This window comes from Perca flavescens, chromosome 16 (assembly GCF_004354835.1).
Source record: "Perca flavescens isolate YP-PL-M2 chromosome 16, PFLA_1.0, whole genome shotgun sequence".
NCBI classification, from domain to species: domain Eukaryota; kingdom Metazoa; phylum Chordata; class Actinopteri; order Perciformes; family Percidae; genus Perca; species Perca flavescens.
In genome coordinates this window covers 25116427-25130658 of record NC_041346.1, presented here as the reverse complement: position 1 = coordinate 25130658, position 14232 = coordinate 25116427, and the positions used below count along the sequence as shown (strand labels likewise).

The following is a 14232-nucleotide window of genomic DNA, read 5'->3' as shown; positions in this document are numbered from 1 at the left end:
TGACCCCTGTCGGCGATCTCACCAATTTGGGTGAGTCTCTTTTCCTCAAGTAGCTTCCTGTCAGGCAGCGGGCTTTGTTGATGCATGCAGATAAGTGTGTAATCCTATATGCAATAAGAAAAGGGCTTGTTTTTAACATAACCCTGGACTAAGTAAACATGATCCAAGAATGGAAGGTTTTAGTTTAGTCATTCTTGTCAGGATAAAAGAGGGCAACTGGTGTTAACCTGTTACATTCCAGTCTGTGAAAACTCTGACCCAGGCCTTTCTCATCGGACTTGAATTGGTATCATAAATTGTTACACTGTTTACCTTCCTGAGGAATTATCTGCACAAACCTACCTTGAATGAGTCCTCCTTTCCTCTGGTGCCCCTTTTTAATCTATCTACTCTCACGTTATCAAAGTGAATGGAGCAATTGCTGGAAAATGTGTATATTCTTTTGTGTCCCAATAAACCTTGAGAACATTGTTTAACTGAACTGTTTGGTGTCACTTTGTTCTCCGAGCACTCGTAACTGATTTCAGAGTCAAGTCACAGAGGTTAAGCCGCTCGATTATGAGATATGAACCACAAAACGATCGTGAGCGGATTGTTTCATAACACACATTGTTCTGAACTTTGTGACATAATATAATATACCACCTATGCTTAGTCTGCGTTTCTTAAATCTGACTGCGACATTTTGTATTTAGATGTTAGGGGGATTCAAAGGGAGATTATTTTACTTTTGAGAGAAGAGATGGCACTTTTCTTCTTATGAGTGGAAAGCTACATTCATGAGATATTAAAATGCACCTTTGCTTAATTCAATACACTCAGGGGGTTAAGAAACTTTAGGTAAATATTGCTGAAAACAAACGTTACCGAGTCCATCCTCTGACTTTAAAACGTATCTGCACTTGTGCTACCGTTACAGTAGCTCAGCATTTCAGCCTTAAAGCCAAACAGTAGTGTTGCATTTAACATCATCCAATTAATTATCTTTAGCCGCTGTTTTCAAAAACGTTTAGAATCTTGCTTTAAGAAAAAAAAGAGAATGAGGTGATGTGGGGAAGATTTAGTCTCTCGTTGTAATGTTACACACTAGATAGATTTTATGTGCAGTGACTTCATTCATTTGGATGAGGTTGTGTGGATTAGAGCGGACCTTTTGTCTGAGGAGGGCAGAGACTTGGGTGGCTCTATTCTGATGTCAGGGTCCCACTCTCCGGGCGGCAGCACGATGACCTCATCCAGGAACTCCTCGATACCGGCCAGCAGGTCCTGCCTGTCCTTCGCTTTATAGGCAATATCATGGAACACCTGGCAGCAGACAAACATAGCCAACCTATTAGAAATCAGCCAATCAACAACAAATTCAAAAAGGTGTGTGTGTGTGTTGGGAAGACACTTTCAGACTCCAGTCAATTTAGAGAAGCACTCTTCTCTTCCTGTTGTACATTGGTTCACTGTTCTATTATTTTCAGCCACATAATTAAAGAGAGAAGAGGTTATTTCCTTTCTTTATGTACCTTTTATCTTACTCGTCTCGTCCGTTTTGAGATTACTATCATCTAGTTACTTATCTAAGTATTTACATTCTGTTCTCACATTATTTTACTTCTTGCCATTTAACCTCAATTCCAGCACTCGTCTCTTTTTATTTTTTATTTTTAAAGTACCGGCTGTTAGATGAGGTTTGGGGGAGGGATTAGGGAATGGGCAGTATTTTTTTTCATAGTATCTTCTCGGTCATATGCAGACACTGTACAAATTTGTGTATTTGTTCAACAAAATAACATTTAAAAAAAAAAGAAAGAAAGAAAGAAATCAGCCAATCGCTAATCCAACATGTCCTTAAATTATTAATGCAGGGCTTGAGTAGGAAAACAACAGAATGTGCAACTTTAATGAGCCAAATACTCGCTTTTATAATTACCGGCACAGAGTGCAGCATGGCACTGGAATGTAAATAATTGCAACCTCACTACTATAATATTAACAACCAGTCATTTTCGAAACTTTTCCACAACGTACATAAAGATTGAGTCATTATTTGTGTGCGCCCCGGGGCCACAGGAACACGCAGAACCAGTGGGGGCTGCTGACGCAAAAACATCTGATAAGCGGGTGACGGCGCTCATCACAGGAGAGCTGAGGGGGTAAAGTTTAACTAGAGGAAATCCTGGAAAAACACTTCCTATCCTGCAGTGTTGACATACAAGATATACTGGGAAGAGCGCGCAGGCCTGTGGGAATTTGTGGGTGAGGTGCTCTCAGGGTTAAGAACATCATGAGCTGTCCGTCAACAGTTCTGACAACACAGAGGGGTTAAGTCAGGAGGTACGCACCAGGGACACAAAGCAGACCAAGCTAACAATATATTTAAAAAACCTGTATTGTATGCTTTGTTTGCCTTATTGTATTGCATTTATTCTGCCGACGACAAAAAAACTAATTTTGTCTCCCACAACTTCAAAACACAGCTTAACAATTAAGCTATAAGTTGTTCACCGCCAACAGGACTGGTCAGGCAAACCGCTGTGATGATTAATACAGCAATATCCAGAGAGCTGAGACATTTGGCACGAGGACAAGTACCGTAGGAGGTGTAATCCTACTTCTCTAGTGCCACCGTGAGGTTTGTGGTTTTGAGTGAAGTGTCTCGAAAACTATTGGATAGTAGTTGATGGAGAGTCATGAAATTTGGTACAGACATTCATGTTCCCTACAGGCTGAATTGTGATTATTATTCCTTAATTTTTTGCATCTAGCGCCATCATCAAGCCAAAGTTTCATGCACCTGCAAAGTAATGACATACAGCCTCCGCTGTACTTTGCGTTTAGCCCTAATAAGCAAATGTTAGCATGCCAACACGCTAAACTAAGACGGTTAACATGGTAAATGCATACCTGCTGAAACTTAACATGTTAGCATTGTCATTGTGAGCATGCTGATGTTAGCATTCAGCTCAAAAAGTGCGTCGAAAACACGTCCCCCTGACGTCGGATTTCCGAGCTCGGAACTCGGGCAACCAAGAAATGGAAACAGCGACGCCACAGACTTCGACGGAGACCAGTGAAGTCAATTAGAAGCACTTTTCCGGTGATGGCTGAGCGTACTGCGCAGCTGCTGCGCAGCCTCAAACTGAGCTTGATGACGTAGATGTGACGTGAGCAACAATGTTGGGAAAGTTCACTTTCTACCATTGACATATAGGCTTTCTACATTAACTAGTTTCAAAGTTCAGTTCACAAATTTTAAAATGAACTAGTTCAGTTCATACTTGCATACAACTAAGTTCACAGTTCCAAAAATGAACTAGTTCATAGTTCTTTTTTTCCATTGCTGCGAGCTATTATTTTTTTCAACATTATTGCCACAGCAATATAGAACCACAGACAGCAATTATTTTATCAGTTTTAACACTGAAACTATGCGTCGGATTTCATCTTCATATCCAATCAGTTCAATGTGCCGTTTCAGGTTTGCTGTGGATGTGACTGAAGTACAGATTTTCTTTTTGAAAGCCGGCGGGCAAAGTTTGCACAGAAATGTACGATTTTTCCCATCCTCACCGACCTCGTCATAAAACTCGTTTAAATGATCATACGACGCCTCCTTGCTGCTTCGTCGCCTCCACGCTACTTTTTGTTTTGGTGACGCATGCAGCGGTGCGACACACAGTTACGGTGTGTTTTAGCCGGGTTTTCGCCTGGAAGGCTCTATAGAAGTCTGGCACCCTATTGAACGAAGTTAAACTGACAGCGTGCCGTTCACAGACACCAGAATGAACGAGTTCACAGTAACGTTCATCAGACAGTAATACAGTACGTTCAGTTCTCGTTCACCCAAAATATGAACGAGTTCATGAACTATCGTTCAATAAACGCGTTCAGGCACAACATTGGTGCGCAACCTGTCTGAAAGTTGTAAGTCTTCCGGTAGCTGTGCCAAGAGAAATCGGTTTGTTCGTGGATAAACGTTACTTCATATGAATTCACTTGCCACATACCGAAGTATTTCCAATCCATCAAAACGTTGCTGAAATATTTTGTTCCGATGCTTTCACGGACTCTATGGGCTTCTCCCTTGACTGTAGGCCTATACGCCCAATCAGAGGTTAAAGAGGATGAGGTCTATTGCGTTGAAGCAACGAGGATCAATTTAGTGTTCTGGGTCAGTCCTCGTGCTTTACTGATCCAAGCAAAATGTTCAATAATTTTGCTTCAATAAACAAAATAAATCAGTTTGCTGTTGTTGTAAAACAAAGCACAAAACATGAATTTGAGAAACATTTGGCACCCAAGGGAATTTCTTAATACAAGTAGACAACCTCACATTAAAACCAGACAAATCTCCCTGCACAATTTTAAGAATGTAAAAAAAATAATAAAATAAAATGAAATTAGCATAAGTAGTAAAGTACCTCATCTGACATCAGGGTGGCAATGGCTCTTCCAATTTCATGATAGGACTTTGCTTTACCTTTGGGACCCAGCAGGACAAAGAGAAATCTAAGTAAGTAGAGAAAATTAGAAGTTAGGGCACATTTCACAAGGTCAGAATTTGAAGTGGCAGATTTTTAATTTATTTTTCAGTTAGTGATGCGGCTCTACCTTGTGGGCACAGGGACCTCGGTCAGAGCCCCGAGCATGACGGCCTGCTGCAGACGAACAAACGCCACAAAGGGAGTTTCCAGGAAGTCCACCTCTCCAACCAGCACGTTTGATGCCTCTGCATCACGGGGCAATTTTTTCATGAACTTATTCTTCAGCTGTTAGGACAGAGAGAGCAGAGCAGGGAAAGAAAAGACAAAGTCAGCAAATTAGAATGTCAGGCCGCATTGTAACGATGAATATAAGTTATTTGTTACAAGATACAGATATAAGAGGAAACCCACCCACCCACCCACCCCACCACACACACCCACCACACACACACACACACACACACACACACACACACACACACACACACACACACACACACACACACACACACACACACACACACACACACACACACACACACACACACACACACACACACACACACACACACACACACACACACACACACACACACACACACACAATGTGACATTTTGAATGAATGTGGTAATTAAAATGTGGTTGTATCAAGGCAGACACTGACATGGTGTTGTTACTGGTACAGGTAGTGCCCACCCTTTCCTAGAATTATGTGCAGCTTGACTTTATACCACATAATAAACACACTCTACTAAAGCCTATGAAATTGCATCTCTACACTGCCATGCAGAATACACAATGTGAGGGCTGGGTATCGTTCAAAGATTTTCAAAACCGGTACAGATTCCAAAACTGTGACTTTGATACCGGTTCCTAAATAGTACTTTTTTTTCCCCCGATGCCAATTTTATAAAAACAAGAAGAAATGACAACATTACACGTTACGGCACAAATCGTATTTATTTTTCAACTCCCTCAACGTGAGCCCCGTCTGCTTAATGTAGATGTCTCCTGCCTGCCTCTAGTAGGCCTACGAGTAATGCTAAACAGCCAATCACAGACATTATTAGATCATGGTAGAAGCATGCTGCATGCTTATTGGCTCACTGACGCTGATGAGATTTACTCCTTGAGTGAGTTGAATGACGAGGCATTTAGAGGCAATTTGTAGGTGCCTCGAAAGTACTGAATTCGGTTCCCAGCCCTACAAAGTACACACAAGTTTTGGGTGAAAGAAAAATAACTTAGTTGCAGGGAAATGATTAACTAAGGCCTTGGTGTTATGTCAAATTGTGACAAATCTACACTTTCATTAACTGTTGCTGGAGCGCAAGTCCAGCTGTTACAGTTTAACTGTGAGCTTTCATCCGTGTGCGGTGTATCTGTAGACCACATGGCCAAATTACAGTTCGCTACTCGATCATGACAGAGAGAGAAACTGCATGTGTGGATAATAGAAACTCACAGGACAAAGACAGTGAGATTTTGTTGCACCTAGCAGAGAGACAGACAGACACACACACACACACGCTTTGTGAATGGATGCAGCACCTATTATTAGGTTGCATAATAGTTGCATATCTCTATGCAACAATACATAGAGTCACAAACAGATTACCTGATCCTTCTCTGGTTTGTCAGAGAAGTCACTCAGGCTGTTGGAGGTGAGGTTTCTGTGGGCTGTAGTCGGGCTACCTGTGGAGAGGTAAGACACCGCTAGGATCAAAAAGGTGGTTGGCCGAGACTGGACATCTTTAAATGAGACATTTTTGGCAGGGGAGGGAGACAAGAGTTCAAGAAAAGAAAGGCACCAGGAAAGTACATGAAGAGAGCTAGAAAACTAATTGTGGCAAGGCTTAAGCTTTAGGACTAATGCCAGATGGTCATTCCCTTCAGGCGCTCCAGAGAGAGGTAAATTGGGATACATGGGCGTCTTAGCTCTGCTGCTTCGGCATGTCAACAGAAACATGCTTAGGCAACTATTGGCAAATGAGTGAGAACTTATACCTTGGAACTCAGTTTGATACGGCCCATTTAGTGACTGTTAAGGAACAGAGTGTACGACTTAGCTTTATGTTGCCAAATACATATAAGGACGTTAAAGTAGATTGGGAGTTCATAAGATAAGCTATTCTATCTTTGTGTGTCTCTACACTGACTTGCTAGAGTTTGAAGCGCTGAATTAACATCCAGACTTTAACGTAATGGACTGAAAATAGTTCAACTGGGAATCTCCATGCTGCTAGTTCTACATGGGAGTATGTTCCAACTACGCTGCTGTCAGTAGGAGTGCTGTGGCCCCACTTACAGAGGTATCCCATGCTGGCGCTCCTCGTGACCTCGCATGGTTTCTCTGGGTCGTGTGGGTTTGAACAAGGCTCAGGGTGCTGCTCAGGGGGAGTGCGCACTATAACACCCCAGACGCAGGAGGGTCAGAGACAGCATAGACCCAAACAGAAGGAAACCGAAAACAAAGTTGGAAAGGAGGAGCAGAGACAAGACATGAAGTTAAATGAGTAGGAAAAGTTAAATCTACAAGTTAGTGTTAGGATTTCACATCAGAAATGGGAAATAAGAAAGAGAATTAAAGGGGAATTGTTTGGGTTAAGAGGGATAAAAAAAAAAAAAGACAAAGGGAGGTTTCGCATTACCATTCTCCTGGTTGGTAAAGAGCCTACTTGCACTGGAAACACTCTTGCCAATGTCAGCAAGGGAGCGCAAGTTGGACTTCTTGGTCTGGTGACGATGCTTCCGCAGCAGAGTGTACATGACCTTCTCCTTCATGTCCGCCTTCAATTGACCACTCTCAATCTGGCTGTCGGTGATCATCTCTGTTAATTAAAAAGGGATGAGATTGAGGGTCAACACTGAGTCACCCTCAGTTCTTCAAAACCTTCGACAGCGTGCCGGCATTCTGGTCAAGCCCGCTTACCGACAACCTGCGGCAGCGTGGAGGCCTCCAGGTCCAGCATGATGGTGCCCTTCTCGATGCACCCTTTCAGTTCCATCAAGCTGTGTAAGGACAGCGTGGCCACGTGAGGCTTGCTCCAGCGCTCGCCACCCTTCTCCACCTTCTCCTCAAACTTGATCCATCTGGACAGGGGGGAGGACAAAAAGACACAGCAGTAGGGTTGAGATGTACTTAGTAGGGATGAACAATAATCGCAATTTTATTAAAATTGCATTATGGACAAGTGCAATATCCAAATCGCAGGCGGGGCGCAATCTTTGTTAAAAGGCAAAATATGGTAGGTGTCAAACCATTCTGAATGATGTATTGTGTTGCTGCAGAGACGTCCCGGCCTACAAATCCTATCCTACAGACTAAAGAAAACATCTTTGTTTGGTACAGATCCTCGCGGAAATCACACTATAATCATTTTATTGTTATATTTTTCAATGAAAATGAGAATAAGGATACAAAAATCATCATTCCCTCCAATATTGTAAGTCACATTGCAATTTCAGTCAAAATAATTAGAGATTTTCCTCATATTGTGCAGCACTAGTACTTATGCCGCGTTCCAGGCCACCCCGTAACTCGTGTTTTTACAACCTTCTACCTGTGAAAGTGCCCTGGAACCGCAGTCAAACCCGTAACTGACTACCCGTGAACTTGTACCAGATTGTTGTACTCCCAGTTACAGTTTTTGACGTCAGACACACATAAACAACAATGGCGACCCCTGTTGATGCTGTACAGATGCCGGTGATTAACGGTGAGAAATAAAAATAAATAGACATAAATGGGCAACGTAAAGTATTTCCGCACATTGTAATCAAAACAATACACATACGATTGTGTACTACTACGGGTTATGTTTATTAAATGAATCCCAAAATATGTCGCCGACTAGAAATCGCTAGCATCAGCTAGCGCTAGCTAACATCAACGTTAGGTAGCCTAACCTGAACCCTGCCAACGGCACAATGTTTAGCTAGCCAGCTTTGACGTCGTGCCAAATGTCATTATTTTTATCATCAGACGCACAAATCTGCTGTACATAAACGTTACTAAACCGACTTTCACTTCAATCACAGTTCATCAGACCAGAGCCGCAGAAGGGTTTGTCGTGACTTTGCCTTGAACACTACCAAGTCGACAGTCGTGACTTGAAGTCGTAACTTACGGGCTAAAAATTGTGTCTGGAACGCAGCATTAGAGTAATGGGCTTGTACAATTACGGCTTTGTTCATCATTGCTAGTTAACTTGGTTCTAGTTCTGGTAACTTGTTCCTTAAAAAAAGGCCCAGACAAAAAAAATGACTATACACAAACGGGCTCCTGAAAGTAAAAAGAAATAAAATACGGGCTACAAAACAAAAGAAGACAAGATGGGTTCTCTTTTCTTTACAAAACAACTCTGCAGTGTTTTGAATTAGTCACAGTTCACGAGGAAAGGATAGGGGATGCAGTGCAGCGTGCAAATAAAAAACAAAATCACTAGACTTGAGAATATACATGGCATGCTGGACTGGCGACCGTCTTTTGTACCACTTGATGTGAGAAACAAGACTTTCTCACTACCATGGGCGAGCTTAGCCTTGAAGGTAAGACGTGGGACAAGGACAAGGATTCTTTGTAATAATAATGCCTCACATGTCACCCCTACAAAAGAGCCATTCTCCTGAGGCCTAAGGATGGGGTTTCCTCTGGGGATAGAGTATCCCTCTGGCTTTGGTCCATACGCTTGTGACCAGCCGTCTTCACTAGGAGAGGAGCCTGTCCACAGAGACACAGCCCACCTCAAGGACTTCATTTATCTTTGCTTTCATGCAACCCCCGCTTTCCCTTCCCAAAAAAGATTGCATGACGGGGCCTTTGCCCTACTTGCTAGCCAATCTGTGGCACAACTGTGTATCCCTCAGACCCAGATGAGCCTTTTACTGACTTACTTTCAACTTGATTACAGCTTCCTCTATCACAAAGAAAGAAAAAAAAGAGAAGACAAACATGTCACATGTTGGACTTTACAGAACTAGGTAAAAGCCACTTTGGACATTAACATAGGGAAGCATTAAACAGTGTAATGATATCCATTGCATCATGTGCTCCAGAGCCAACTGTAACATTAGGTCTTGTTCTGGCCATGTGGAAGTTTCAGCCTTTTCCTGGTCTTACAGAGGCAGGTACTACAGATCTCAGATAAGAGCAGACTGGGAGTTCACCAGAGTTTGGCCTATTTCCCTACACACACAAAGCACGGGTTGTTCATAAGTGACTGTGTTCCGCTGACTGCACCGGGATTGTGAAGTAAGACGTTTTTGACTACACTGCCAATGGCTCTTAAGGTAAAAAAAAAAAAAAAAAAAAAAAAAAAGGAGTGGGGGTGGGTTTGACAGATCGCACGGCTGGCTTAAGAAAAGCAATTTGGCCAAGTCAGCGGCTCACCTGGCTGTCTCCGTCCACTCCATCTCCTGGCCGTCCACGGCGAGGAGCTCGTCCAGCTCGGTGAAGAGCTGAGGGGGTGGGGGGCCATCGTCCTCCTCTCCCAGGATAAACCGGATCCTCTCAGCTGGAGAAACTGCGAGGAGAACAAGGGCAAGTTGGGGACCAGCAAATCAATCCTGCCTGACTTTATTTGATGCCCAAGAAACCAGTCGACAAACATCCAAACAAACAATGGGGTTACTTATACTAGGAGTATATGTGACTGCTGTGCAAGCTTTAAGATGACTGAAAGAGAGAGAACGTACACAATGAATGCACGATGTGCATGAATTTACCTTAGGTAACAAATAGGTCTCGCACATTGTTGTACGAGATATAATCTGGCTTTACGCTGCTAAATGTTGGAGTTCCTCTGCAAATAAGAACTTGAAAGTCAAATAGAGTACATCTTACGGTATAATACAAGGTATAATACTATAATATTCAAAGAATAATACAAATCAACAATGACCAACTATTCAGGAAATAAGAAGTCCATGGAAGCCAAGTTATACTGAAATATAAATATATTCACTATTTGATTTCCAAATAACAGCCGGCAGACTAAATAATCAGAGTCTCCAAATCAAAAGGCAGAGGTGTGTTTTGGGCAAACAAAGATGTATGTGTGTAAAAGTAAATGCAGGCATCTTTTCCTGGTTTTGTTTCCCTTTGTTTCTGAACAGATTGATCAGCAGGGAAGGTAAAAATACAGCCTCTATACAGCATGATAGATACCTGGTGACCTGCTTGAACCCATAAATAAAAGCACAGGTATTTTAGATGAAAGGAAAACATTTGAAAACACACCCTGGTGAGTAAGAACTTCACCTTTTACTTCCTTCTGAGAATGGTGTGCTGAGATCTGTGTGAAAACAAAACTGACTTGTGAATATTGATAATTTCCAGTAAATTCTTATCCATCCTAAAGAGAAGTCTAAGTCACCTTCAGGAATTCAAGACATAAAGCCCAGGATTTCCTAATAAAGTCCCAATTATACAACAATAAGGAGAGCCCCAACGTTTTAGACCCAGTCTATAATAGTTATCCATTGTAAGAAGAACGATTTATTCTTGTTAACACTTCTAGTAGGGCTGAGTGATTAATCGTTCTCAAATCGAAATTTGAAAGAATGTGATTAGCTAAATTGTGAAGCCATTAATCAAACATACAATATTTAGTTTAAAGTTTGGTGTAACATTCGGTTTAACATTTTTAATTCCTCTTTATTTATTATTATATTTAGTGTTTTTATTTTTACTTAGATAAATGCTGGAATAATACAGATCACAGATTGTTTACAGAAAGATTTTTTTTTTTTGTAATACTTTAATAAACATGATCATAGAAGGTGCCATATATAGATGCTGCTATTAAAACTGAGGCATATCAGACATAGTACTGATATTTTTTAATTGGAATTGTTTTATTATTATTATAACTTATATAAATATTCTGTGTTTGCGTTTTATCCATTACGCAGTGAATATTGAACATTAGATACACTTGAGCTAAAATAAATACCTAAATTGAAGCGTAACCGCAATATCTGGCAAAAAAAAAAAAATATCGTTCAGCCCTAACTTCTTGGAGTGCAAGTGCAAAGTCATGCGACAAAGTGGAGGTAAGTGGTAAAATCACAAGAGGCTATTTATGCAGCTTTCTCTTAATGTATCCTGTAATCAGGATTCCACAGGTGGATACCTCGACGATGTAACTGTGCCTGTAACCTTTTAATTCCGACACAGCACACCTAAGCTTTATTTAGGATGGTTGTTTGTAAAAATAGCACAGTTGGAACTCTTCTACTGTAGTGAGAAATCTAATGTTAAGCTACATGAAGGTCAAGATCAGTGTCTTGGAAACACTGGCAACAGTGTGTCCCCATCTTGTGTATCAGCTTTATTATGAGACACACACACACAAACACACACGCGCTGACGTCATCCACCAACGCAAAAATAAAAAGCCCGAAACCAAAAACACAATAGATCTTTCAGTTGCCGTCGTGGCTTCGGGGCATTTCTGCTGTCTGGCCGACTGAAAGAACCGGACTTTTACCGCCACACGTATCGACGCCATGCGGTGTACACAACACCACCTCTTAAGTCTCACAACTGGTGTTATCAATGAAAACCAGGCCTTTGTTGTGGTGCCACACAACTTTTAAGTGGACAGCTCCACATGGTTTGCCAGAGTCAACAGGATTATGGGGATTTATAGGGAGGGAAAAAACATCAGAAAATCCAACAAGTGAGGGCTCTGTAGCTGTGTGTGTGTGTGTGTGTGTGTGTGTGTGTGTGTGTGTGTGTATGTGTGTGTGTGTGTGTGTGTGTGTGTGTGTGTGTGTGTGTGTGTGTGTGTGTGTGTGTGTGTGTGTGTTGAATTGGGGCTTTTGCCGTCTGGCACATGTCAGCCTGAATGCACACATCAAAGTCTTGGACTATTATCACTGACAAACCATCCCCACTTCCTTGACATCGTCACACGTGCTGCTTTCAGGGATCTCATTATGAAACCTTTCCAAGGAGACATGCCAATTACTCATAGTGGGCTTGTGGTGGAAGCAAACGAGTTATTAGGGACAGTAGAAGGATAAAAGCAAGTTAGCGAGATGCGACATGCCTCCTCACTAAATAAAGAGCAAAAATCTAAAATAAAACTCTTGGGGGGTGGGGTGAGGGGGGTCACTGAAGTAGTTTACTTCTTAACAAGAGACAAATGTTTATCCCAACAGCGGCTCTAGCGTCATCATACAGTAGGGTCTGTCCTCTCATTCAACCTTACAAGACTATTTACAGCTCAGATGATCTTCTGCAGAGATACCGTAGGATGAGAAAGAAGTAGGAGTCTGTGTGTGTGTGTGTGGCCATGTTAGAACCATACAACCATAAAATGCTACAGAGTAAAATGAAGGGCATTCATTTAAGACAACGATTTGTGTAAAAAAAAAAAAAAAAAAAAAAAAAAACTTTAAGGAACAGGCTATATCTGTAACTTTGACTGCTTCGCCACTAATGACCAAATAAACAACTTTCGCCGCTACCGTTGTTGATTTTTACGACAGCGATAATGCTTTACTGAAGAGTAAATAGCTGTAAAGCGGTTATCAGATAGGGCCTACGACATGTATACAGCTTCTATTGTGCAAAGCTCTTATCATACTATGGCACCTTCCGATGACTAAGCACCCAGGCTGGTTAACACCTGAGCAGGAGACGCAACAGAGGAGGATTACAGCGTCAGAGGATTACTCAAGTGCTCGTCTGCTGCCAGGACAGGAGTCTGCGAACCGACAGCTTAACGTGATGCCGGCATGACTGAGGAAGGTGTGATCGAACCATAGGTGGGGAAACACATTCAAGGTGCAGAGGACGAAAGAGGCCCAATGTTGTTCTCATTTGACCGATACTAAGCTAATAAAGTTCCATATAAATGCCTCGGCGTTCTCACCTCACTTACTGATCTGCATCCAATTTGTGAAAAGAGACATACATGTAACTGAGGTCCTGACTAAATGTTGAGTAAACAATCATACATCACAACACCAGACGGTATGAACTGCTGAATATGAAAACTGCCCGATGATGAAAAGGGCATCCTCATGACACCCCTGATGCCTGATATACTCCCATCACACCCTGATCCGTCCCACACGGTTTAATGTACAGTCTAATTTCCCAAATCCATTTAGAAGCATCTACTTAAGATGAGATAGGTGTTATTGATCCCACAATGGGGAAATTCACTTGTCACCGCAGCTCAATGCAGCACAACAAATCACAAAAGTACACATAAAATACTTAAACAATTGTTTTTTTTTTTGCCCAAACAATTACACACAAGAGCTGCTTTCTCTGCGTTTCCTCTGCTAAACCATTGTCCCAGTTTACCTTAAAAAAAAAAAATCACTATTTTGGCATCCATTAGTTTCCTGGTGTATCTGCTGCTCTACAAGATCACCTTATCTTTCTTTCTTTGAAATTTATTTTGAACATGTAAAAGAAAAACAGAAAATGAGGCCATTCAGAGAATAATAGAGATAGATAACATAGATACATCTTTAAAAAAAAAAAAAAAAAAAAAAAAAAAAAACTTGATTTTTTTTGGGACATGCTCAAAAAGGAGTGAGAAGTATACACTTCTTTAATCCCACCCCTTCTTATTTAATCCCACCCCTTATCTAAGGGTGTTGCTGGAAACTATGCTCCCACTGCCAATTAAAATTTCTCTTCTGTACATCTACAGAAAGAGCCCGTTGCGTAATGCACGCTTGTCCACACACGTTGCCTGAAAAAGCTAAAGCTTCTTTATGGTGTCTTTA

General features: G+C 41.6%; 1 protein-coding gene across 3 annotated transcripts in view; it reads right to left on the bottom strand.

The window, feature by feature from the left end:
- LOC114571586 (electrogenic sodium bicarbonate cotransporter 1) overlaps window positions 1-14232 on the bottom strand; it is a 39415-nt gene that overhangs the window by 17719 nt on the left and 7464 nt on the right. For all 3 annotated transcript variants that reach the window (XM_028602630.1, XM_028602628.1, XM_028602629.1), the window contains exons 4-10: window positions 9869-10001; window positions 7409-7569; window positions 7128-7307; window positions 6095-6171; window positions 4603-4760; window positions 4413-4500; window positions 1151-1305 (exon numbers count right to left, since the gene is read on the bottom strand). In XM_028602630.1, the coding sequence (XP_028458431.1) occupies window positions 1151-1305; window positions 4413-4500; window positions 4603-4760; window positions 6095-6171; window positions 7128-7307; window positions 7409-7569; window positions 9869-10001 (952 nt within the window). The remainder of the gene's footprint in view (window positions 1-1150; window positions 1306-4412; window positions 4501-4602; window positions 4761-6094; window positions 6172-7127; window positions 7308-7408; window positions 7570-9868; window positions 10002-14232) is intronic.